Source organism: Pseudonaja textilis, chromosome 3, assembly GCF_049901715.1.
Source record: "Pseudonaja textilis isolate UNSWEBS1 chromosome 3, rPseTex1.2, whole genome shotgun sequence".
Taxonomy (NCBI): domain Eukaryota; kingdom Metazoa; phylum Chordata; class Lepidosauria; order Squamata; family Elapidae; genus Pseudonaja; species Pseudonaja textilis.
In genome coordinates this window covers 65,787,250-65,814,215 of record NC_141992.1, presented here as the reverse complement: position 1 = coordinate 65,814,215, position 26,966 = coordinate 65,787,250, and the positions used below count along the sequence as shown (strand labels likewise).

General features: G+C 38.7%; 1 protein-coding gene across 12 annotated transcripts in view; it reads right to left on the bottom strand.

Annotated features, from left to right (window-relative positions):
* The window catches only part of NFIA (nuclear factor I A), a 485,231-nt gene that overhangs the window by 44,242 nt on the left and 414,023 nt on the right, over window positions 1-26,966 (bottom strand). For 7 of the 12 annotated variants that reach the window (XM_087930008.1, XM_087930006.1, XM_087930009.1 and 4 more), the window contains 2 exons: window positions 3,954-4,132; window positions 740-905 (listed from right to left, as the gene is read on the bottom strand). In XM_087930008.1, the coding sequence (XP_087786134.1) occupies window positions 740-905; window positions 3,954-4,132 (345 nt within the window). The remainder of the gene's footprint in view (window positions 1-739; window positions 906-3,953; window positions 4,133-26,966) is intronic. The other 5 variants (XM_087930007.1, XM_087930011.1, XM_026718462.2 and 2 more) reach the window with 1 other exon arrangement.

Here is a 26,966-nt window from a genome sequence, read left to right as displayed (position 1 = left end):
ACTGCTAAAAATGGCTTTTTTGCAATGAGTTCAAACAAAGAAGACTTTTAAGACTTTTTGCTCAGATATCTTTGCTTGTTAGTGGTACCTTTAAAGATGCTTCCAAACCAGTTTTAAATTAAAGAAAATTCATCTCGATACTTTCCCTTCTTTTGGCAATACAGATGCAACGAGTTATTACTAATGTAATCTCTTCTTACAGTCTGATAATACACATTCAGTGTCAATAGGATTTTTGTGCTTCTGCTGCTTTCAGAGTTAAAGTAAAGACCACATATCACCAAGAAATTTCTTCTCTCCTTTTGGAAGCTGTAAAGCATTATCTTAGGATGATCATTAAACCAGAGATGCATTCTGGTGAACAGTATAAAATATTAGAAAAAAATGGGCATAAGATGTTTCTGCGTTGTTGAAAATTATAAAACATTGACAAATTTTGACAAGGAAAAAAAATTATACACTTTTAATTGAAGACATGTGATATTAATAAGACTCAGACATACTGCTCATATCAAATTGCTTGCAACTCTTCTCCCCTCAAAAAAAGATGTTATTTTGCAGAAATCTTCCATTGCTTATTTGCACAGTCATTTTTTTTTCTCATTAAATCATTAGTCGATGTACTTATTGACAGGAATGTTTAAATTTAATTTAGGTTTCATTTTACAGAACAATGAAAGCATAAATCTCTTTCAAACCCCTGCCAACCCTCTTGTTTCCTCCTTCTGGCTGTACTTACTCGGTGATGTTGGAGAGGTGGCACCCCCTTCTGTTGACGTGGTTGGAGGCTTTGTGTCTGGCACTGGAAGAGGCACAGGCCTAGCCATTGGGGGAGGAGGTGGTGGCGGCAACATTGGGGTTGGAAGGAATGGATTGTGCACCTTGCCTTGGCTGCTACCATTGGGCTGTCAGATACAGAAGAAAAATGAACCATTAATTGTCTCTGGAATCAAATGGCTGGGATAAATACACATGGCATAAACTTAATATGGCTAAAGGTTTAAATGGACAAGGAAAACTCAATCAAAAAGTGGGTTGTCCACCACTTTATTAAAGAAGAATTAATACATCCAGTTTATATTAAAGAATACCTGAGAGAACATTTTATGAATGAAGGTAAATATACATGTCCCAGGATAATGATTTGAAATCAAATTTGGGTTGGGTCACTGGGATCAGAGATTTACTTTTATTTATAAGAACATGTTATATTGTTCAAAGTCTGTAGAGATTCTCAGTCATCCAGGTCATGGCTGTCCCAAAGATGCTTTTTCAGGAGGCAACTGGACTTTCTTGATTTTTCTTTGAAGATGTTTCAGAGCTGAAGAAGCTGAAGAAGCTTTTTGGATGAGAAATGAAGCATTTTCAAAGAAAAAGCAAGAAAGTCCAGTTGCCTCTTGAAAAAGCACCTTTGGGACATCTTATATTGTTTGTCATATAGTTTACACTGCAGGGACAATAGACAGACATCAAAATAGCTAAAACAATATGTAAACAAAGCTCTATAAATAAAAGATAACACAGGGTGATTCTCTGATGTAACATCCATACTGTTAATAACTTAAGAAATTATGCAATACAGCTGGTCGCTATTTTTTTCCTACACTTTGTGGATCCAACTCTGAGGTGTGGATCTAAAACATTAACATCCGTGTATTTTTTTTATTATATGTAGAATACAAATTGAGTGCTAAAAGCAAGAAAAATTCTGCCATCAGAAATGTAACGAATAAAAATAACCATGGCCTTCATTATTCTCCACTTCTACTCTACTGTGAGACAAGCAAATATTATTTTAGATAAGGCTATATACCGAGGTAGTCATTTGTCCATATAAATGGAATGTTATTCCAGTAACCTGAAAATAATTGTTAAATTTAACAACAACCTAAGATAATTCAACCAAAATTTTGGAATACTGTTTAATTTTTCAGAGATAAGGAAAAAAGATAATAGTTCCTAGGAATAACAGACCATAAAAAACTCTACTTTTATCTTCCTGAGTTCAAGTATTGGTCAAGTAAATCTCAAATGCTACAAGAAAGCCACTTTTAAAAAAATAAGTAAATGTGGCTGATTTAAAACAGCTGTTTTTGATTCATTTTTCTACAGAAATAATTAATAAAAATTACTATTGTTCTATAGTTTGGATTAACCTTGGAAATCTGGGGATCAGATCATAAGAAACTAAATAATTCTCTTTTGAGGTCATGTTAATTGACACTCTTTCTGAACATGAATGTGAAGTTCAAATCATATATACAATATTGTATGGAATGCAAAATTAAGACCATCAAATTACTGATGAAGTCAATTTACCCATAGTTAACTATTATTTGGCACTGATCAGACACTCTATAAAGCATAATTTTTTGGTTAATAAGCAATGATTGGAACATGGGGCATAATAATAGTACAAATATAAGTAACCGAATACTGTTTGATGTCAATGAATTAGAGAGAAAGAGAGTATGCAAATACAGGGGTGTCCATGGGGAGAGCAAAAAGTCAAGAGGATCATCCTAATTGTGTGAATGAAGCCCTATTCTTTCAGTATTTGTGATAATGTTGCACAAATGCACAAAGGGTGGAGGTCTTGACTACTTTAGCACCTTCCAGCCCCCACCTTTGGAAGCCATTGTATGCATACACATCAATCAATGTTAGTCAGCCTCAACAGCTTTGAGATATGTGAAGTTCAATATACAGAAATTTTGGCTGGAAATTTCTGGGAATTGAAGTCCACACCTCTTAAAAGTTACTGAGACAGAGAAACACTGATATGCATGTACCTCCCAAGCCCCAGTACTTCAGACAGCAGAGAAACAAGAAACATATATAGCATTATAATAATATAATATAATATAATATAATATAATATAATATAATATAATATAATATAATATAATATAATATAATATAATATAATATAATATAATATAATAAATACAGATAGTTCTCATCTTACAACAGTTCGTTTAATGACCATTCAAAGTTACAATGGCATTGAAAAATATGACAGTACAGTTTTTTACAGTTACGAACAGTGGTGGGATTCAAATTTTTTACTAACGGTTCTGTGGGCGTGGCTTGGTGGGCATGGCAGGGGAAGGTTACTGCAAAATCCCATTCCCTCCCCACTCCTGGGGAAAGGTTACTGCAAAATCTCATCCCTTCCCACCCCACTAACCCAGCTTCATTCTCCTGTGCAGGGCAACAAAAGAAGACCCAGTTGATCAGCTAGGACTCGGGAGGCAGAGAATAAATGGGGCGGGGCCAGTCAGAGGGGGTATTTGCCGGTTCTCTGAACTACTCAAAATTTCTGCTACCGGTTTTTCAAAACTGGTCAGAACCTGCTGAATACCACCTCTGGTTATGACCTTTGCAGTAACGCCATGATCACGTGATCAAAATTCAGATGCTTGGCAATTGGCTCATATTCATGACCATTGCTGTGTCCCAAGGTCAGGGGATCCCCTTCTGACAAGCAAAGTCAATGGGGAAGCCAGATTTACTTAACAAGCGGGTTACTAGCCTACCAACTGTAGTGATTCAGTTAACAACTTGGCAAGAAAGGTGGCAAAATGGGGCAAAACTCACTTAACAAATGTCTCCCTTAGCAACAGAAATTTTGGGCTCAATTGTGATCGTAAGTTGAGGACTACCTCTGGCATGTTGTGCTAAATCACTTATATCAAAATTTAGTAGTTTTCATTACTGGCAAAAATTAATTAAATTGTAGCATGTAGAAGGGCACAAGGTAGCCGAATAAAGACAACTTAAATGATATTAACTCCCACCATAATCAACATGAATGAAACACATTTAACTTGGGCTGGTTTATGCCCCCTAATGAGAGAATGATTTTCTCTTGTGTACAAATCTGTTCATATCATTCCATGGTTATAGAAACAAAACTTCTGGGGAAAAAAAAGTAGAAACAGCTTCCTTACATTTAGGAACCCCACCTGTCCAGCCTGCTGACCAGCGTCCGGGCAGACAAGTTGGACAAACTCTTTCAGAGTCTCCTGAGGATGATAGCGAATTGCTGGGTGTGAGAAGTATGGCCCAGGCTGTTGAATAATGGGTGATGTTGGAAAATGAAGAGTCGATGGTGTTGCGTGTGGACTTGCTATAAGAAAAAAAAAAGCAAAATACATTATAAAGAATAGATTTTTGGAATCTGATAAAAAACAAATTATCTGATTTTGTGCTTTTTTAATACTGCTTTATTATGCAACCTTAAAACAAGTTTTCTGAAATGCAAGTGTCCTAAAGTACAGAGCTGATGTCTGGTAGTGATTTTTATAATATGTCAGGTCATACTAAATTCTACTTTACTTCAAGTATAAAGGCAGAGTGTAAATATAGCCAGATTTTAAAATGTCTCTTCTGCATTTTTAGTGGTCATCATTTATAAAGGAATCAGCAGTCCTTGGTAAAAGTGACGACTATTCATTACCTTAAGAGCCTTTCTAATGAATCCAGCAATAAAAAATGTATCTGGGAGATTACAGTTGATTTAATTGACATTCTGCATAATTCTGGTTTGCACATGGGGAGCAGTTTTACTTTGAGCTATAAAGCAGCTTTATTTATGTCACTTTTCAGGTCAGCAGCGGAATATTATTTTTATATAATTTCCATTCTTGTACCCCAAACATTTGGATTTTATCTCTTATGAGTGAAAATCGAATAAACGTGTCCCTAAATAACTTTTAGGAATACTGCTTCAAGGGGGATAAAGTGTATTCATATATTGAGAAATCTGTGATTGCAACATAGAAAGCAACCCAGGAGCTGTTTTGAATTACCCCAAGGCAAAAAACAAAAACAAAAACAGGATAGCAAAGGTGTTTGATGTCAATTATGAATTTTGAAAGGGAAACTTAAATACTCTTAAAGTCCCAGCAATGCCATTGAATGGCCTAATACCGGACCTAACACTGGGCCATATGTAATAAGAAAAGTGTCTTCGGGTCCAAATCAGTCTCTCCCTTTGAAGTACTTCATTTCTGATGTGATCCATGCTTGGGAATGATTAGCAATGAATTAGGTCCCTTCTGTAACCATCCCTGTACTATAAATCAGTTACTCTCTTCCCATCTGATCTCATCATGAGAGGATTGAAGGTGTCTGCAGAAAAGGAAAGGAACCCCCAACAGAAACTTGATGAACCTGTAGCTCAGCCAAACAAACTAAGACATTTGCTACAAGGCAACTTCTCATTTCCAAGTTTAAACATTCGTTAGAAAGACAAGGATTTAACAAAAATCAACTTTTGCCAAAAGAACCTAAGGTTCCATATAGACAACACACAGTTAAAAAGAGATAAATACAAAGCAAAACCATAACACAGTTCTAACTCTAGCCAAGCAACTCGATTTTCAAACAAGTTAGCTAAATCTTTATCCAAAACAAAACAAAAAAACCTCTCCACCTCTCTCTAAGTATCAATAGCTGATCTGTCCACAACAAGGCTACTTTTTGTTAGCATCAGTAATGTTGCGCCTTGAATAATTTGGAAATGTAATTTATTCAAAATGAAAACAATACCTTAATAAAGGTGATACAATACTTTTTCATTTGTTGCACTCTTAAGCTGAGGTCTTTGGATTTTGCTGCTGCATTTCATTTTAGCACACTGTCATCGTACAAGCCTATTACATTTATACAAAATGATTTAGTTCCATTTATTTCCAAAATATACAGTCATCCTCTCCCAGCCAGCTTGATTAAACTTTTATGGCTATCTATGTCCATACACTGCATTTGTAAACCAGAGAGAACAATAAAAGTTGTGAAAGTTATTGTACATTCAAAGAAATGTATTGAATTAGGTTCAAAGTGTGCTGAATATTCAGGAGGAGATACTAAGACAACCTAGTGGTGAACAGCAAAGGTTGAATGAACAAAATTAGGAGATATAAATACTGTACATTGTCTTTCACTGATATTATAAGAGAAGTTTAATGAAATTTCTGTAAAGACCAAATTTCTTGCATTGAATTCTACACTACCTGGTATAAGTGATAGCGGGTGGGGCACTGATGGAAAGTAGGATAAGTTATACACTTCGGTGGAGCCCTAGTTAATATAGATGGGTGGAGCAAAGGTTTTCTATTTTTGTTTAGATGCAAACATTTTCTAATGTATATTAAGCCTCTCATTATAATTATATGTTTGCATCTTTAAAATTATTCTTGAGAAAATCTATCTGTATGGTCAACATGATGGCACATAATCAGTCATTATCAAGAAGGAAGCCCTTCCAATTCAATTTACATATTCTATTTTGAACAAATGACATCTGATGCTCAGATCTATTTTGCATTAATCTTATGTCTTCTAATTTTGAACTAAATAATTGTTTCATTCCCATGATTGATGACAACCAATTATATGCTGTCAAGTGACCATGCAGATAGATTTTCTCAAGAATGATTTGTCCCCAACTTGTTCCTTTAGGTCAGAGCTGTGAAACTCACAGCCTATGGGACAAATGCATCACGTGCTGGCCATGCCCCCACCCAGTATAGTGAAGGGGGGAAGTCCCAATATGTCACATGATGCCGCCATGATGCTGCGAGTTTGACACCTCTGCTTTAGGTCTTCCAACAATCCATCCATTGCCACTGTAACTGAATCCATTCACCTTGCTGCAGCTGCTTTGATTTGAAGTAGGATAACTTGAGCCTGGTTGTTTGTACCTGGTTGGTTGTTTTCTTGGCTATTCATGATATTCTCAGGAGTCTTCCCCAATATCAGAGTTCAAAAGTAGCAATACTCTCTTTCTATCCTATTTCTTCAAAGTCCACTATATGCAAATAGTCTTCATCATAAACTACCACTAATTACCAGTTTATTACTTAAAGGGATGGTTAAGTTGTAAGTCATGTTCTGGGAACATCCTTTCCCCCTTTCTGAGGCTGGGATACTTATTGTTTAGTTTCCTGCCTTGGAAGCTGGGGAAGGTAATAAAAAATCTCAGACAAAGGTAGAGAAATGCACACATTCCTCTTTCACCATTCTCCCGTCAGGCTGCTGAGTTACAAGACTTGAAGTATGTGGACATGTGTTTTGGAGTATTTTGACTAGAACATCACTTAGCAAAACTTGAAACTTTTATAAAGGAAGGTGATTATCAAAGAATAAAAATATATGTTAGAATGAATCCAAAATTAATGTATACAAAATACGCTTCAAGTTGCTCTAGCTCAAACTCGATTTCATTGAGGGCTGCATCAGGATTGTTTGACTTTGGGGGGCTGGGGTTGGCTTGGCCAGCTTGATGTCACTTATGTCAGGGATGCCTGTAGTGGCCTGAGCAAAAACTGGCTCCTGAGCTCTGTTTCGGCTGTGATGGCTTCCTCCAACCCACTGCCAGTGAAAATGGAGCTCAAGAGGGTGGCATGCAGATCTCCCGAGCTCCATTTTCCTTGGCAGAGGCACTGCAGGCTGGTCCTTTGCTGTTTCCAGAATGGCTCTGCAGGCCAGATGTAAGCACCCCATGGGCCGGATCCAATCCCCAGGCCTTGAGTTTGACACCCCTGCTCTATCCCTATTTAATTCTTACCAGCCTGAACATAAAATAGAGAACTTAAAGCAAGTATGCTGTTTTCTTTTTCTTCTTTCCAATGTTCTTCTCATGTTATGTTCTGCATAACATAATTTCTCGAGTTAGCACAATCTGTCTATGTTTCTGTGGCAGATTTGATACCATATTTTATTTGGTAATAATTATAAAAGGTTTAAATACTTTGAAGAGCTATTAAGGATAGTGAATTAATCCTTCCTTCCTCCCTCCCTGCCTGCCTGCCTTCCCCTCTCTGTAACTATGGGATCTACAAACCATTTGCCAAAATAAAAAATAAGACAATGTAGATTTTTCACAAATATTGATACAGTAACAACTTCTCAGACTAAAATAACTAAGCATTTCTGCTAATTAATAGTGATCTTTGCTTGTCCCCAGAAATAAAGCATATCATAAGTCCAAACATTTATAAAACTTCCTCCCCTGTTCTAGATGTTTAGATGACCACTGTCTCAATCGGAGTTGGGGAAAAATGAGTAAGATTAATGTTTTAATGTATATTTACTGAGATCACCAAAACACATTTTGAGACCTTCCAAGTGTGCATCATAGAATTTCCAAGAAGCAATGGGCCAATGACTATGTTAGGTAGGATATATCACAATTTTGATCCCTATATATTTAGAAGGCAGCAAGTTAGGAAAGGATGCTTATTTCCCAACTGATTGCCACTAAGCACTTTAGATATTTAAACCTTTTCTTTTTGCCGAGTTTGACAATCACAATGCTGATGTATCTATTGTAATATGTTACTGCATAAGAGAAAGTAGAAAGATTAAAGTTAGCATGCTGGAAGGTAAAATCCCCAGCACTAGTATCCAAGGAATCACACCCCAAATTTTGAATAAGGTATTGTTAATTTTAATGAGAACTAATAAATGGTCCAGTTGTTCTGCTCCAAGGTTTATAACTTCCTTCCTGAAATTTATTCATTGAAACCAACTGTGGCTCCACAATCATCAGGATTTCAACCAATTTAATTCTCTTTTCTTTGTTTGTCCAGCAAACCTTCACACAGATAAAGGGAGTGTTTTACTAGCCTCTCAGTCCATGCCATGATTTCCTCCCTTCAGGCTGTGAGCTTTATAATAATTTCAGCAGCATGCTGAAGGCAGATTGGAAAAGATGCAGATGATGAAGTCAAGTCAAAAACAAATCTCTTTTCAGACTATCATACCTTAGTGAATAGCGTTTAAGTGAAACAGACACTTGCTGCCATAATTTGGTGACAGATATTATTGCCCAATTTTAGTTGTAATGCAAGTGATCACCCCAAGAGTTGCCAGAATATCATGGAGCCAGTGAGTAGCCTACTCCTGATTCTTTAACTTTTCTCCCCATTGTTTACAAACAGCTACCTATCCACATGTTTCTTCTATCTCTTCAACTGTGTTGCTTATTTAAATAATTAGGAAAAAAACTATGAAGTCATTGTTAAGTCAGCTATGTTGGCTTTCTAGAAGCATAATTTCTTAGTCTGCAAAATTGTTTAGTAATCCAATGACAATTGAGGTATACTGGAAAAGGATTTAGGGTTCAAAGGAAGTTTAAAACAACCTAAGATGTTCTCTGTAATGCTAGAACAGGAATAAGATAAGCCCTTGTTATTATGGTCATCCTAGCACAGTTGATGGCTAAAATAAACCTACTCACCTCAAAGCCTAATGGGAAAATATATGACACATGGATTCATCTACTTACAAAGAATACTAGTTTAAAGCAAGATCTCTTTCGATCTGAGCTTGGCGCCTGGTAAGTTTATGCATATTTCATGCAGTTATCATGGCAACCTGAAGACTTCCTGGTGCCTTTTTTCCAGGATGAATTTCAGTCCCCCAGTCTCACCTACAGTCTTGCTATTCCCAGGAGGGTCCCATTCACAGGTGGGATTCTACTGGTTCGGACCGGTTCAGGCGAACCAGTAGTTCCGGTGATCATTTCCTGTGCTTTATTTCCTGCTTTGGAGCACAGCTGATTCACGTGGTAGAGCGGTTTTGCCACGCCTCAGCTGTTTTACACACTGGGGCTACAGTAGAAGGCAAGCATTACAGCTGAAAATGGACTTTTTAAAATGGTGCGTGCGCACGCAAAGCGCATGATCACCAAACCGGTTGTTACACTGGTTGAATCGCACCACTGGTCCCATTCATGTCCTAATCGTGTGCTAGCCCTGGTTAGCTTCTAAATCTAGGCAAGATTAGGCAGGTGCTGCCACTGTTGAGACCAGAACATTTTTTTAGGAGTCAAAACAATCCTCTATTGGCATTTAAAGAATCAATTACAATTAAGAAATCTGGTGTTAAAAAGGACTGAAAGAACATTGAAATTAATTCCTTTTCATAATTCTGTCTCATTTTTAGAGATGCTTCAGCCCACTGTGATCCAACATGTCACTTCTACCATTGTGACAATGCAAAAGCCGATTCAAATTATGCAAGATATATCCCACTCTTTATTTTGCCAAAGCATTTGTTTTCAGAAATGATTGTATTAGAGTATTAATTGACTAAGCCGCCATGCTGGCTGAAGTCAAATGCTTTTAGATCTAGGCAACAGCTGTGTTGATCAGGAACAAGAAGAGAGATTTTTAAATGAGGAATGCTGGCAAAAGGTTAAAGTTTTTTTGAAAGAAATTTGAACTATATATGATACGATTGAAGAGGTAGGGAACAGAAGTCTGAATAAATAGCTTTAAAAATTTGGTGGCAATCCAGTACTATTAAAATCAATGGGAAATATTAGCTCAACTTGAAACTACAATCAACTAACAATAAAATCTATGAACAAAAAGTTGTAAAAACTGTTCTTTAATCTTAGTGAAATGGAACTGTTTAAATAAAACATTCACATCTGTTTTAGCAATTCCAAAAAGCCAACCTTAGAATTTCCGTTTATTGAATGCTATTTCTCATACATTGAATTCAGAAGAGATAATGTAAATAAAAGATTTAGAATTTATCTCACAGGAAGGCTGCTTTTCCTTCCTGTGTATGTTTTCATATACACACATGCACATACAAATGTGTCACATACAGACATTTAAGGGAGGGGGAAAGGAAATACTAGAATTGATTTCAGCTGAGTATGACCCTAAGTTGACAAGCTGAGAAAACTCGACACTGCACAAAATGGTTGTTTTGGTTTTCTCTATTCTTGTTTTCCTTTGAGAAGCTTATATTGGTGGGAACACTGCAAGGAAAGTAAAAAATGACAACTCGCTGCAAAGCAGTTGAAGTTGATTACACTGATAATGGATTGGAAGACCTGAATAATTGGTTTGGGAAGATATCATACAGGATATAACAGAACAGGGGTATCAAAATCGATTTTATTGAGGGCCACATCAGGGTTGTGTTTTAACTTGGGGGTGGGGGGAGCTGGCCAGGTGGCCCAAGTATTCTGCCAGCAAAAATGCGTGGCACAGTTCCAAACCAAGCCAGCAAAAGAATAGGTCACACTGTGAACAGAATGGGCCTTTTTACTGGAATCTCAGCTTGGCATGTGGTGAACAATACAAGTAAAAGGATTTCTAGCCAGCATTACTGGCTTCTGCTAGCCAGCTGGCTGTACAGACTCAGCACACCCAACCCTCCTGTTCCTGGTTGTTCCCTGCTGGCTCCCGCAAGTACTCTTGCTGCAGCCCGGTTGCTCCCTGGCCCCTGCGCATGTGTGGCAATTCCGAAATGGCGCATTGTAGCTGCTTTGAATGGCGCGCTGTCTCAGACATTGACAATGGGCTCCTGAGCTCCATTTTCACCTGCAATGGCTTCCTGTAATCCTCTGCCTGGGGAAACAGAGCTCGAGAGGGCCATCCATGGCTCTTGCAAACTCAATTTTCAGCTGAGACAGTCTTCTGCAATCGTCTACCAGCAAAAACAGAGCTTGAGAAAGCTGCATGTGGCCCTCATGAGCTCCATTTTTTTCTGGCGGAGGCACCATAGGCCGGTCCATCACTATTTCCAGGGAGACCCCATGGGCCAGATCTAAGCACCCCGTGGGCCGGATCCAGCCCCTGGGCCTTGAGTTTAACACCCCTGTAATAGAAGATGTCCAAATCAAGTCCACTTAATTCTCTATTCCTAGATCTCAGTGTGTAGTAGATCATTTAATCTTTCACTGCGTCGAATTGTTTCATATTCATGTTTCTTGCATTCCACTTTTCAACTATGATCTGTCTTTGCATCTTGAAAGTTACTTGCTCATAAAAGTAACATCAGAAACTAGATATCTCAAAGGCCATCTAGCCACACCATAAACATGTGCCCTGAAAGAACCTCAACTCATCCTCAGTAGCATATTAACCACTATCCAATCAGAGGAGCTGATCATCCACACTATATTGCCAATCATCTTATATTTTCTATTCATGTAGTTCATGATCGTCTCCTGTAAAGTATGAAAGGATGCCCTTGCTATTGCTATTAAAGTGACACTTCTGCTTTGGGTATCTTCCTATGTCAGTTCTGCTCAATGTAGGTGTCTGCCTATTTTAATGGGGTAGCTAAAATGACCTTTGCACCATGGGTGACTCTTTAGGGAGTGTATGCTCTTGGCATACAGTCATAACATTCTTCACTCATCCTTTTCAAAAACAATTCAATTGTAATGACACAGCAAAGCAGGATTTCTAGGATTATAAATAGATTAAACTAATAATTAATTATACACACTTCCTTAAACTGAGGGTCAAATCCTTTTGGTATGGTGCAATAACTACACAGAATAAAATGTACAATATTAGAGTGGCAAGCTGACAGACCACCAGGGAATTAGCTATGTATTACTTGAGTTACATGATACCATGTTTCTCACAAAATAAGGCCGGGCCTTATTTTTTTTTGACCCCCGAAAAAACGGCTAGGTCGTCTTTTCGGGAGTGACTTAATTCCCCCTCCTTGCATCCTTGGGCAGGTGGGCAGGCGGCGACAGCTTGGATGTTGACCTCAATGTTGGTGGGGCACTTCGTATTGGGAGACCTTCAGCTACCGTTGCTTTCCTTTCTCCCCGTGCTGCTGTGGTGTTCAGAGCAACGCTGCGGCATTTGGTACAGCCACATGTGGCCAGCCAGGGCTCTTCCCTGCAACCAGAGCCCGGCAGAGACACTCAGCTTCAGGTGCGCCTGTCGCCCCCTTCCCTTCGCCTTCAAAGGCAAAGCCAATTCTTTTAAAAATGATGCCTTACTACCGGTATGACAAAGCCTCCCCTGCCCAAGAGGGCAGCCCAACTCCACATGGGGAGGCAAATCTCCCAGGGACAAAGTGCAGGATCGGCCCACCCCAGGAGAAGTGCCCAGCCGCCATCTCTGCCTGGCGCAGGGCAGAGCGCGAAGAGCTTCACCTGCAGGCCCTCTTGCCCAGTGGTGGAGCTTTCGCCAAGGCAGTGAGTGCTTCCCCACTGGGCCCTCCGCTCATCCTGCCAGGGCTGCACCAGAGCTGTGCAGGCTGGGCAGAGCCGGGAAAGCGAGCTGCGGTTGCAAGCACACCTGCCAAGTGAAAGAGCCGGGCTGACCCAAGCTTGGCTTCCTTCCCAAGTCCCTCCAGCCCGAACCCACAGGGGCCACCAAGAGAGGCCGCCTGAGGCAGTGATAGAGCCTACCCATCCGTGGACAGGGAGGCAAGGCAATGGCCTGCGTCATGTCCTCCTCCAAGCTGAGCCCCGCTGAGTGAGTGCCTCTGCCCAATGGCCATGCCGCTGCAGTGTTTGGAGCTGCTGGCACATTTGGAGATGCATGGGGATGGGGACGGGCTGGATGAGGGGTGGAAAGGACGGGCGGCTTTGGGCTCTCTCTGCCGGACCCACTGGCCAGGGAAGCAGTGCTGCCGTCACCTCACCTCCCTGTCTGCAGACGGGTGGGCGCTATCATTGCCTCAGGCAGCCTCTCCCAGTGGCTCCTTTGGGTTCGGGCTGGAGGGACTTGGGAAGGAAGCCAAGCTCGGGTCGGCCTGGCTCTTTCACTTGGCAGACAGGCGCGCACCCATGGCTTGCTTTCCTGGCTCTGCCCAGCCCGCATGGCTCTGACACGGCCCTGGCAGGATGAGTGGAGGGCCCGGCGAGGAGATGCTCGCTGCCTTGGTGAGAGCTCTGCCACTGGGCAGGAGGACCCGCCTGTCATCTGCGCTGGGTGCCCCAGGTGAAGCTCTTTGCGCTCTGCCCTGTGCCAGGCAGGGATGGCCGCTGGGCACTTCTCCTGGGGTGGGCCGATCCTGCACTGTGGCCCCGGGAGATTTGCCTCCCCACGTGGGGTTGGGCTGCCCTTTTGGGCAGGGGAGGCTTTGTCGTACCAGTAGTAGGGCATCGTTTTTAAAAGAATTGGCTTTGCCTTCGAAGGCGAAGGGAAGGCAGCGACAGGAGCACCTGAAGCTGAGTGTTTCCACTGGGCTCCGGTTGCAGGGAGGAGCCCTGGCTTGCCATGCGTGGCTGTGCCAAATGCCGGCAGCACGGGGAGAAGGGAAGGCAATGGTGGCAGAAGGTCTCCCGATACGAAGTGCCCCACCAATGCTGAAGTCAACGCAGGCAGCACCATATCCGGGTACACAACAAAAGTACTTCCTAATGGCAAGCCCCCCGCCATTCCCCCCCATTTTGCATGTTTAATATAGGCCTTAATTTGAGGGGAGGGGCTTAATTTGATTTTATGACTATAAAACATGCTGGGACTTCCTATTGGGGGAGGCCGTATTGTTGGAGGAACACGGTAGAAGAAAGGAAGGAAATAAATGGAAAAAAGAAGTATGAATCAGGATTAAACTAGGAACACAGAGACTCAGATTTAACTTCCTTGTCAGTCAGATAAACTCCCTGAATAATGTGAATTTGGTCATCACTACTGAAGCCTCCTTTGCAGAATAGTTGAGTGGGTAAAATGATAAAGGAATGAAATCATACAGTCTAGTCTATGTAGTGCCAAAATGTTCTAATACTCAGGCAAAATCAGTAGATACTTAGATGACAAGTCATTTTTAGAATTGTTACAATAGATTAAATGATTTGATTTGTAAATACACTTTTTTTGCTTGCATTTTGTAATGTTAGGCCTTGCATTCATATTTTAAAAAGGAATTAAGAATTTCATTTTGACTTATGAGCCAAGTTGTGTACATAATTTGATAAAAAGTAAGGTTACTCCCATAATTAAATGCAGATGGTAACATCTGAAGTACAAATAGGAAATCCTGGCAGGGGAATGGGGGTTGTAGGCAAATCTGCCTTGATATTAAAAATGGCATCTTAATGGAATTGATGAATCTGAATTGATATATTGCTATTACATTATTAGAGGTCTACTTCCCAATTCAAATAACAGTGTTTCTCTTCCTTCCGATGCTAGAGATGGTAAGATGACACTACATAAACACTGTTAAAGCTATAGATGCATGGTATAGTAATTCACTTAATTTAATGTGATTTATGGTTCTGTCAATATGAGAAGTTGGAAATCCTGAGCCTCACGATGCTTTAAACATGAGTTCTGTATTTAAACATTATGATGTGTCTTGGTGGGTGAGCTCTGAAGAGGATAGAGACATTAGTATATAAAAGAAATTGAGTATAAAGCACTAGAGCTTATTACCCTGTTTGATGTTGATGGGCATATCAAATAAAAGATACAAAAGTAAATATGCCATTATAGAACAAGCTAAAATACTATAGTCAAGGAGGGATAATTTTTGTTATTATTTCAGAAATGCATAAAATCTTATGAATGTGTTCAAATGCCTCTCCTGCTCTGATTCAGCCTTTTTTTTAAAAAAAAATAACAAGTTTACAAATGAAGGGAAAAACTAACACAAACTAAAAAGAATATTAAAAAATGAACACTGCTGAAAAAAGAAAAATATATGAAATAAGAAAGATATAGAAAAATATCACTCTCTCCAAACCAAACCAAAAGAAATAACCAGTAACTTAACAGTTCTCTGATAATTCAGTAAAAGATCTCTTTTTCATATATCACATCTCTTTATCAATAGGCAAATTAAAACAAAATTCATTATTCAGTCCTAATAAGCAAATGTTTAAGAGCTACCAGGAATAGTAACACATATATTTCAATCATAATCAGATAAATGTTTTATATCCTTTCCTTTCTGTTATCTATAAACAAGTCTTTAAAGCTTTGTCATTCAGTCCTAGTTTTACTAGGACTAGTTTTAGTCATTTAAGAGCTACCAGAAACACATATTTATTTTCTTTCAATTTATTTTTAAAAACTTGATTTTGATATTTTTAAATATTGTCCCACAACTTGATTACTTATCATTTTCTCTTTGTCTTCTCTCAGAAATTCTTTACTAGTTTAACATGATTCATTTGTAAATCTAAGATAAGAAAGCTATCCAAGTCCCTCTTCTGATTTAGTATTTGTATTTTCCCTTTGATTGTTAAGACATCAGCAAGTTTCATTTATAACTCACTTTTGTGGTTTACACTTTTTTACCATATAATTCTTTTAACATGACATTTTTAAAACCATTTTCATATTGCCCTCAATCTCTCTTTTGTACAATAAAATCCATTCCTTTTCTGTCATCTAGTTTAAATCTATTTTTATAGTAGCAATCTTAAGAATAATTTCACAGTGCATTATTCTCAAATACCCTTCTACGCTGAAATAATACTGTTCCATTGTATTAATATCTTCTTCAGTTGTAATCTTTAGTTCTCTCTAGGTTCCCTCTAGTCAACTTTCAAAATTCCTCTTACCATATTTTTTTCCTAATCAAAACATTTTCCCACAGGAGGATTTCTTAGTTAGTTTCAAAAACTTTATTTGAAAATTTGAAATAATCCACTGCTAATATTATGTCAAGTTCCTCTAGCCTCTTCATCTATTTATAACTTTCCAAATCAACATCCTAGTCACTCTTTTACCATTTAAACACACATACAGAGAGACAGAGAGAGAGAGAGAGAGGGAGGGAGGGAGGGAGGGAAGGGGAGAGAGAGAGAGAGAGAGAGTTTGTAAAGTCCTTAAACATGCATACAACTTCTTTCATCAAGGATAGAAGGAAATTCACTACTGTAATTAAAGTTTCCCTTCTGAAGGAAGATTAACACCCTAAAAAGCCATTAACAAGCAATTTTCTAAGCTGGTTAAGAAAGGAAGTATGCAAACTTAAATGAGAGTACTTCCCCCTAGTTTCCATAGTTCTAAAATCCCCTGGAAACTGCTGTCCTATATAGACTCCTTGCAGGGAACCTACGTATGGAGTACTTGTGGGTGATCCTGCCCCCCTCCTTGCTCTAGAAAGGAATTATGAGGAGGTGATCCATTCATACCTACTCTGCAGAGCGATCTTTAGCCCACCACTGTTTCCCCAGAGACCAATCCTGATTGGGCCTTATTTTTATAATACGCAGAATCAAACTTTAAATCTAGGTTCCCTTTGTTAATCACACTCATGCCTCTCTCTGATACTTTTCCCTCTGGGCATTTTTTGTCTCTTAAAGGGATTAAATGGCTACATAGTCTTGTTGCTCTATCATGTCCTCAGTGGAATAGCATATTAACATAATTTCTCATAGGAAAGTCTAGTCTAGAAATTGTTAGCAGAATAATAAATTAACTCAGCATGGTGCCCCCCCGCCCCATCTATCTATCCTTGTGCAAATTATTAGCATAATAGAGCTTTTAGTTATGCATTTATCTAGAATTATTGAATGGTTGCACATAATGAACCTGAATCACTGAGAATCCTTTACGAGATAATCTCAGTGGGTGGGCTTCATAGTTAATTTAGACTAGTGGTTTTTTAAACTGTTCACTTACATATAGATTAACTAAATAAGCTACTCCTTTAAATATTTCCTGTGTCATAGGGCAACTCCTTAAAATCCAATAAAGGTAGTACTTTAATTACACGCTTCTTGAATTTTGTTTAGTTCCAGTTTTAATTATCTGCAAGCTTCTTGCTAACATGAGTGGCATTCAGAAGTAAGAATGTGCCACTTTAAATAGAAACCCTAAATAGCTAGTCAGGTTTGTTTAATGAATGAACCGTCCAACAGCTTTCAGAGAATCAACATGTCTTTCATTGTTAATGAAATCCAGTGGAGAATGAAGCATCTATTTATTTATTTATTAATTGCATTCCACCTGTATGAATTCAAAGGTAACCCAGGCTGGCAAATAATATATACTATTCCTTCTTCCTCCTGTTTTCCCCACCACAACAATTCTGCGAGTGGGTTGGGCTAAGAGAAAGTGATTGGCCAAAGCCATGCAGCTAGCTTTCATGTCTAAGGCAGGACTAGAACTCACCGTGACAAACATAAAAAAGAAAGACCCTTTTCATTCAGTTGACTCCAACGGAAAGCTTGAAAAGCTGGAAAGCTAGAATAAGTTTACACAAGTCTTTATTTGAAAACATAATGAAATATTTGCACCACGTATCAACTACTATGAGCAAGTTATTTCTAAACGACATAAGCACTTTTGATGTTTGGACCTAACCAAATATATAGTCTTTCACCGGAGATACCTTGAGGTGCCATGAAAATTGGGAGCAGCAGGAGGTTAAATGTCTCAACGAAGCTCTATGTAGAACAAGTGTTGGCTGCACCCTTTGCAGTGGTAGGATTCAAATTTTTTTACTACTGGTTCCATGGGCATGGCTTGGTGGGCATGGCAGGGGAAGAATGTTGCAAAATCCTATTCCCTCCAACCTGCTTTCCAGCTCTGTTCACCTGTGCAGAGCAATAAAAGAAGACCCAGCCAATCATCTGGGACTCGGGAGGCAGAGAATAGATGGGGGCGGGGCCAGTCAGAGGTGGCATTTGCCGGTTCTCAGAACGACTCAAAATTTCCACTACCGGTTCTCCAGAACTGGTCAGAACCTGCTGAATACCACCTTTGACCCTTTACCTTAGTACTTTCTTTAAGAGCCACAGCTTTCTAACAGTTTAATTCACACCTCTTGGTGCAGCAAAATCCTTTTATAAATGTATCTCTATCTGATGTTTTCCAAAGGAGATTGTTTTAGAAATGAAGAATAGGTAAAAATATTAGAGCACTTCCTCAAAGCTTAGGTTCATACAAAGTTCCTGTTCAATTAAATCCCGTTCTAATTTACAAAATTATTGGATTTATGCAAGTTGTAGTTTTTATTACTTGATTATACACTGTATTATAATTACCTACTGTTAATTACTGTTTTGCATGAGTATATAAAATATGGTATGAAAGAAAGAGATCCCTGCCCCAGTGAATATTGATACTTGGGTGGGGAATGCAGCTAGTCTTCGACTTACAACAGTTCATTTACTGACCGTTCAAAGTTACAAAAGTACTGAAAAAAGTGACATGACCATTTTTCACACTTATGGCTGTTGTAGCATCCCCATGTTCATGTGATTTACATTCAAATGCTTGACAACTGACTCACATTTATGACAGTTGCAGTATCCCAGGGTCATGTGATGATGTCCTTCTGACAAGCAAAGTCAATAGGGAAAGATTCGCTTAACCACCATGTTACTAACCTAACAACTGCACTTAACAAATGTGGCAAAAAAGTCATAAAATGAGGGCCAAACTCACTTAATGGGTTTATCACTTAACAATTGTGGCTGTAGGTTGAGGACTACCTGTAAAAGACTAGAAGAAAAGAGAAGATATAAACAAGAGTAATAAGGATTAAAAAAGAATACCGGTGAGTTGAATTACAGATGTTTTATTTCACTCTCTTAAAAAGAGATATGTATAAGATTGAGTAAGACCAGAGATGGGCAACAAAAATGGTCCAAGGTCTAAGAGGGATAAACTTATCAGGAGAGATTGAGGAACTGAATATGTATAGCCTAGAGCAGGGGTCTCCAACCTTGGCAACTTTAAGCCTGGCGGACTTCAACTCCCAGAATTTCCCAGCCAGCGAGTTGAAGTTCACCAGGCTTAAAGTTATCAAAGTTGGAGACCCCTGGCCTAGAGGACAGAAGAGAAAGGGGAGGACATTGTAACCTTTAACTATATTAAGGGTGTGACTAAGGTTCCAGAAGGCAGCATTTTCAATACTAAGCAAAAATCAAGAACATGGGGGCATAACCTCAAACTTGACAGGAGTGAAGTTCAAGAGTAATGCTAGAAAGAGGTAGTAGAAGCTTGGAACCAACTTCTAGCAAAGACAGTAGGTCAGTAACTATGTTTAAACATGCTTAGGATAACATCTTTAATGTTATATGATAGCCCTTATCCAACATCTGACAAAATAAATAAATAAATTAAAATAAAAAAAATGAAATAATAATAACAATAATAATAATAATAATCCACCAATACATCATGCAGTCCTAAACACTTGGAAAGTGTTCGTCTAGTGATTTGTGATATGAAACCCAGCATAGTTATCTCGTTTGCTGTGTACACTGTTGTTTTTTGTATAATAATAATAATAATAATAATAATAATAATAATAATAATATAAATACATAAATTAAAAAGAAAAAAAAACCCTCAGAAAGCAGACTCGATGGACCATTAGATACTGCCTGCCAAGTAGCTGGTGACATGGGACTGTTCAGGATGAGAGGGTTCATTTGATGTTTATAGGATTTTTTTAACAATCAGTGGAAGCTTGTCTATTCAACAATGAATACAATGGTGGCAATCACAAAAAAATAGTCATTTTATAAAAAGCAAATGAATATCATTCAGAACTATAGATGAATGTACAAATGAACACATGACCAGGCAAATGCATCCCTCTAACATTTCATGGACATGAAGAACATAATATAGCAAAAACTCACAAGACAAAAACTGTAAATGTAGTTCTTGCAAAATAATCTCTTCATGTATTAATTATCCCTTTTTGGCTCCCATAGTTTTCCCTTTTCATTCTTAGATTCTTTTGTCTTTTTATTGATACAATATATATTCAATACATTTTTATTTCTTAGGGGAGATTTATGGATCAAATGAATATGGTGCCAGAGGCATTATTAGAAATACCGTTGAAGTTGGACTTGCTATTTTCTTTGCAGCACACTCTATTTTCACATTTAGATTATAAGGATTTTTTAAAAAAGCGCCTCTGATCAGCTGAGAGGATAAAAGACTGAAAAGTGCATAGGAAAGTGGGAGGGTCATTCCTAGCTTTCCATTTCTTCATCTGCTCAGTTGATTGGCTTGTTAGGGGTGTGAGCGTTAGGGGTGCGTGAGTGCACATGATCACCCACCAAACCAGTAGCAACTAAGGTAGGATCCCACTATTGATATGTTCTCTATGACACAACAAAGATTCTAAAGATTTTGGATTGCATTCAGCTTTCATCCATACTTGCTTTACTTCCTAGATGGTTAAAAAAAAAATGACAGCAATGATATTCAAGATCCATGGCTTCTTAATTTTATTGCCATATATAGGAGCCAGTTTGGTCTAGTTAAGTGGTTCAAGCATTGAGCTAGAAAGCAGGAGGACCCTGAGTTCAAGTCTCACCTTACTCATTGAAAGCTAGCTGAATGACCTTTAGTGAGTCACGCACACTCTCAGCTCAACCCACCTCACAGGGCTGTTGTGCAAAAAAATAGGAGGAGGATATCTTGCATATGTTCGTCACCTTGTGTTTTTCGTAAAAATAATAAAGGTGGGATATAAATGATTAAATAAATAAATAAATAAATAAATAAATATCTTGCATTCAAAATGGACTAACTGAATGTGACCTCCAAATGTGCAGCATAAAAATATTACATGGACTAATTTATTTATTAGTAAAGAGTATTCCTGAAGAAACTTGCTATCCATCTATCCACGCAGTAGGACACTTCCTCTTTGTCTGCAAGTGATGCTTTTATGTTTTTCTTTCAGCTCTCCAGCTGCTTCCTATTTGATCGCAAGTTATATAATCGGGGTGTATATACAGTCAGCTTGCACATGTCACATATACCTTTCCATAAATTCGCTTTGCACAAAAAGTAGCTGTTTAGACTGGAATAGTCTATGTTTTGTCCATTGCTTCCGTATTATCCATATAACTATCTTTTCTCTGTCCTTAGTTCTTTATCTGTTCGTATTGAATAGTAATCATGGGGCTGTTCATAATTTAAGTCAACTGTCACTCCAAATCTAATTTATGGGCAAAATATAAATGCTGAGGTGGAATTCATGATGGTTGAAACCTCAACTTGAATTTAAGGAATTCAATTTACCTGACAACATATTAACAGAGCAACTAATGTTAGCAGCTTAAATATGTCATGCAGTAGTGAGTGTGTGTGGAAAAAAAATTATCCCCCCACCCCCAGGACTCTAATGGATCCACCTAAAGTTTAATTAGAAGAGTCAAAGATGCAAAAACATAAATCCTACCTTGTTAAAATTTCTGGTCAAGGTTTCACCTTATTCTTGTTTAGCAATGACCTATGTCTAGATTTGCTGAATAAAGAGAAGCAGTGCAGACTAAATTCAGCTTTTCTTAATTGAATTGGTGGCCAAGAAATGCAACTTAGGCAATAAAGGCTTGAGATGAGTTTGCTCAATGCAGCTGTCCTTTGAAGTAAAAAGTGCTTTTTCACATCAGTGCTCTATGGAAAAGTACAACAAAATTTTCCATTGGATGCTTTAAAAAAAATATTAAGATTTTTCTTAAAGAGAAAAATAATCAAGAGCACTAATTCAAGAAATCTGGCCAGAGACAGATAATAAGCCCATGGGCCTAATAAGCCCATGAAAGCTGGGCCTAATAAGCCCATGAAAGCTGAATAAAACTTTAGTGCACTCACATACTTTCAAAAATCTATTTGCTATAGCAATAATTATCACAATTTATTTATTACATTTTTATGCCACCTATCACTAATACAATGATTCTGGGTGGTTTACAATATGATAGGAATGCTGGAAAGATTTTAGCAACCAAGTCATATGGCAACTTTAAGTCCAACAGATTTCAAGGGCTAAAGCTTACTCAACCCAAACAGGTGATTTCAGGCTTACTCAATCCAAACAAGTGATTTCTTGTCTGTGAAAGCTTATGATATGCATTTATTAGTATTTGAATTGCCATGGGACTGCCGTTTTTCCCCCCTCAAAATATACTCTTTCTTTAAAAAAAATTGTCATCTTTTTCAAGATCAAGTGAGCTCCATATCTGGTTTGCATGCAATGTCATATTAGCAATGGCAATCTTATGGAAGCAATTCTGTTGAGAGTCTAACTTGTTCAAATTTCAGGATGAGACACTGCAATCAGCTGGTGTACAGCTGAATATACTGCTAATGTAACTTTGATACTATGAATACCTTGCTATTATCACCAATTATCAAGGTTGTTTTTAAAGTGTACGTGGACTTCCCAGCAACTGGCTACATGATTAACAACCAATTAAGCCCATCTAGCTCTCCAGCAGAATGTTATTTTGTTTTGAAAGCTATGAGAATAACACAACCAGCCTCTCATGTGAGCTTAAGGTTTATAATATAATCATTTACAACAAGTTTTTAAGAATGAAGCCTATACCTAATTACCTGAAAGAATTTCCTATAATAATAAATCTGGGTAGACAAACACAACCAGCTTTAAGGAAAACAATATCTCAACTTTTCTTTATTTTAAATGTGAATCCTAGTAATTGATGTATATACAATTTATATATTTGAAAAGACAACAACACTGCAACAGGAGGAAAATTATGTCACAAGTATCTATTTTACTTTCTCATTTTTAATGAGAATGTTTATCAAGAGGAAAAGATGTGTTATATATGCCCCTGCCTTTAGCAAGGAATAAATAGATTTTCAAAGTGAAAAACCCTAACCCTTTAAGCAAAAGGAAATCAAATGCACCTCATTTTTCTACCACAGTATGTGCGTGTGGACAGTGCAACTTTTATAAATTCAACTTTTGAAAAGCTACATCTAATTATTCAGCCCCAGGAAATCAAGAGTCAGTTGCTTTATTTTAAGTCACAAAATATTCTAACAATCAACAATAACCAGAATACTATAAACCATTTAAAAAGACCCATAGGAATGAGGTTAAAGACTTAGAATGAACACTACTTATTAAAAATAAAATCACATCTAATGGACTGCTAAGGACTTAAAGCAATAGAACAGAATGATTTACTGAACTAGATACAAATACCTTGTGCAAATATACTGTATATCTACAAATACATGTCTATCTTTCCAAGTCATAAAACTTCACTGATTAGCTGGAACCTCCTCCATCTGTCTTCCTGAGATTGCCATGAAGCAAACTAAGCTAGGTTCAAATGAGGGAACAAAATTAACAAGCCCTTGTCTACTTTTGGTTCAAAAAACCACCTGTGATGACCCGGGGTGTGGCACAAAGGCAACACAGTCAGATAATCAACAAAGAGTCCCTTCGTTAGCTCCAACGTTGCCCCCAATGTCCAGGTTACCTTCTGGCTGGAGAAAAACTCTCCCAGGAACAGCCTTTGAATGATTGGGAACACAGGAACACAGATAAGCAACGACAACACAAGATAAAGTCACGTTTGTTCCCAGCAGCTGCTGCACGCAGCCTAACTTTCTTATAAATTGTCTTCCTAGCTGTGGCTAATGAAAGGAATCCACCTGTAAGCCATGCAACCCATGTTGTCTTCTTCTCCATTCCTCCCTGTGTGCCCTAGGATGAAGAGGGTGTGGGCCTGGGTCTTCCTCTGAATTTCCTCTCCCTTGTTCTACCTCTTCCCTGCTCTGCCCAGCTGGACTTTGCACTTCCCCAGTTTCCTCCACAGTCAACGGAGCCACACTACTCCCAATCCCTGTCAGCTGTTTGGCTTCCTCCTCGGATTCAGACTCCGACAGGGGCATGACACCACCACACCGGATGAATGTTCTCATATATCCCAACCTGAGGACAAAGGTGCCACGGAACAAGAGCTCATGGATGCTTTGGTAAGGCCTCACCTCTGGGTCCTGTAATGACAGGTCGATGATGCTGGGTGAATGCTGCCCAAGGGAGGAGGTCTGTGAAGGCGAGGGACTGCTGAAACCAGACTTCTCTGACTTCTTTAATGTAGTTGGCGATGGCAATCCTGGTAAGAATGATTGATACGTGCAATTTAATAATGCTAGCTCACAGAAAAAAATGCCTATGCATTTGGAAACTGGGTGCGAAAGCAAATAGATAAACTTAAAGGACAAATTAAACTGCATACAACAGCAAGCTTACTTTTATTTATGACTGTCTTTGGGAACAATGGAGTGGCTACCGCCGAGGTAAAGAAAGGCACATTAAAATGCAGCCGTATTTTTCTTTTTAAATCTCCAAGGGCAGGAATTGGCACCTCATTCATTATCACTCTTATCAAGTTCCATCGATAAACAGCTACTCTGAGATGTGTTTGTGTTTCTAAGGGATTGTTCTATCGTTCATTCTCTCTAGTTTATGAACAGGTATTAAAAATGTCTCAGGGAAGTCAACAGAGTTCAGTGGTTTGGAACCTCAGGGATTGGACTGTGAGAATAAGTAAAGCTTCTCCAGTTCCTGCTTGTTTCATAGTCTCTGAGAATTTGGAGTAGTTTACAAAAAATAATAATCAGGCAACAGAATGAAGGCTGCAAAAAGTTCTGTAAAAAGCATTTCTGTGGCTGGAAACATTTTGTTGGAATAACAGTATTTTTGAATTTTTCTTTTAGCTGCTCCCAACTTTTTTTATTCAGTACACATCTCATATCATTCCTGGCAACTAAGTTTAACTGAGCTTCATTCCACCACATCTGAGGGTATTGGGTTAGGAAAGGCTGTTCTGGATAGCAGGTTAAAAAGTCGTTTCCCAAGTCAATTTAGCATGCTGTAATTTGAATGTTGGTATATGTGAGGGTGTGTGTTTATAATCTGCTTTGTTTTCCTACTTAGTGTTGACTTCTGAAGAAAAAAAATCCTGATTGGAAAAACAAACATTTTAAGATACTGAACTTTTTAACATCACTTGAAACAAATCAGCTTTAGTGTTATCAGAACCACAGGAAGAGTGCCTTGTACCAAGCCTGTTTGTCCATCTGCTCCAATATTTTCTGCATGGACTTACAAGGTGACTTTACCAGAACAGTGTGAGAAATCACTGGAGGGAAAGGAGAACCAGTAAGACTGCCTCCCCACTCTCCTCCTTGCACATGGAACAACTGCTGGGTCACTATGCCTTCTTTGTATGGAACAAATCTGTTCAGGAAATAATCAGCATGGAAAAGTAACTTATTAATCTTGTATTTTGAACTGTTGTATATAGTAACTTTACCACATAATAGACAGGTGTAGAGACACACACGAAGGGTTAAGATGCAGGTCTAAAATTGAATGAAACACAGGATAGGAAGGATCAGTTAGGTCAGAACAAAGCACAGGTCCTTAGTCTTTCCTGTCTGTCCGTTCGACCATCCATATATCTATCTTCCTTCCTACCTATCATCTATCTACCCATCTATGTATCTCCAATTTCTAGACTTTCCAACTCCAAAAATAATTCTAGGTGGCTTTGCAAACAGACAATAGAGAAAAGCACACATCCTGGTCCAATCATTCCAAGGGAAGAATGGAGAAAAAAAAAAAACCAACCTCCTTCACTCTCAGTCAAGAAAGATCTACCACCTGGGTTGGCGTTAGGGAAGAGATGTATTTTTATGGCTTGCTTTAAACAAATATTTGTGGAGATGCTATTCCAAAGGAAAGGCACTGGAAGGGCAACTGTGGACCCATCTATTCCAGATGACATCGCTTAACTATCAGGACCCAAAGCAAGGCAAATCTCTTTGATCATATAGGACAGGCAGATGCTGTAGAAGACAGACATCTCTCAAGTACCTGGGCTCTATGCCACACAAATATCAGATAGATTCAAAATATTGTCAACCTCCATGAAGTTCTGCTGATATTCATTTTAATGGTGTTAAGCCATCTAAAACTCACTGAACTGAACAATGCTTTATTTCTAAATAGACATGCTTATGAGTTCACTTTAATGTCAGAAATTTTACTTTCATATGAGATCCACGATGTTCAAGGAGGTATAATCTTAGAAATAGATGTTCTTATCACTGCAGTCTTAACATGATCATAAATGACTATTGTTATGTCCTGAGAACTCTAGGAGTTCTCACTCAGGTCCACTCACTTTGCGTTGGTTGGTTCTCCCCAGCAGCCAGCTATAAAAGCAGGCTGCAGGGTCCAACCAGTTGCTGATTGCTGCGAGCCAGTTCCAGGCGTGGCAAGCACAGTCAGCCCTTTATTGTTATAATAAAGTATTGTTGCACTCATGCTCTGGTTCAGCCTCTCATTGCTCAAACTTAACACTGGCGACGAAGGTGGGATGGCTACCAGAAGCACCATGCAACCGCTGAGTCACTAGCCACCGATCCGCAGCCCAGAGAGAGCGATCGGCCGGCGATAAGAGAAACGCTGATCCC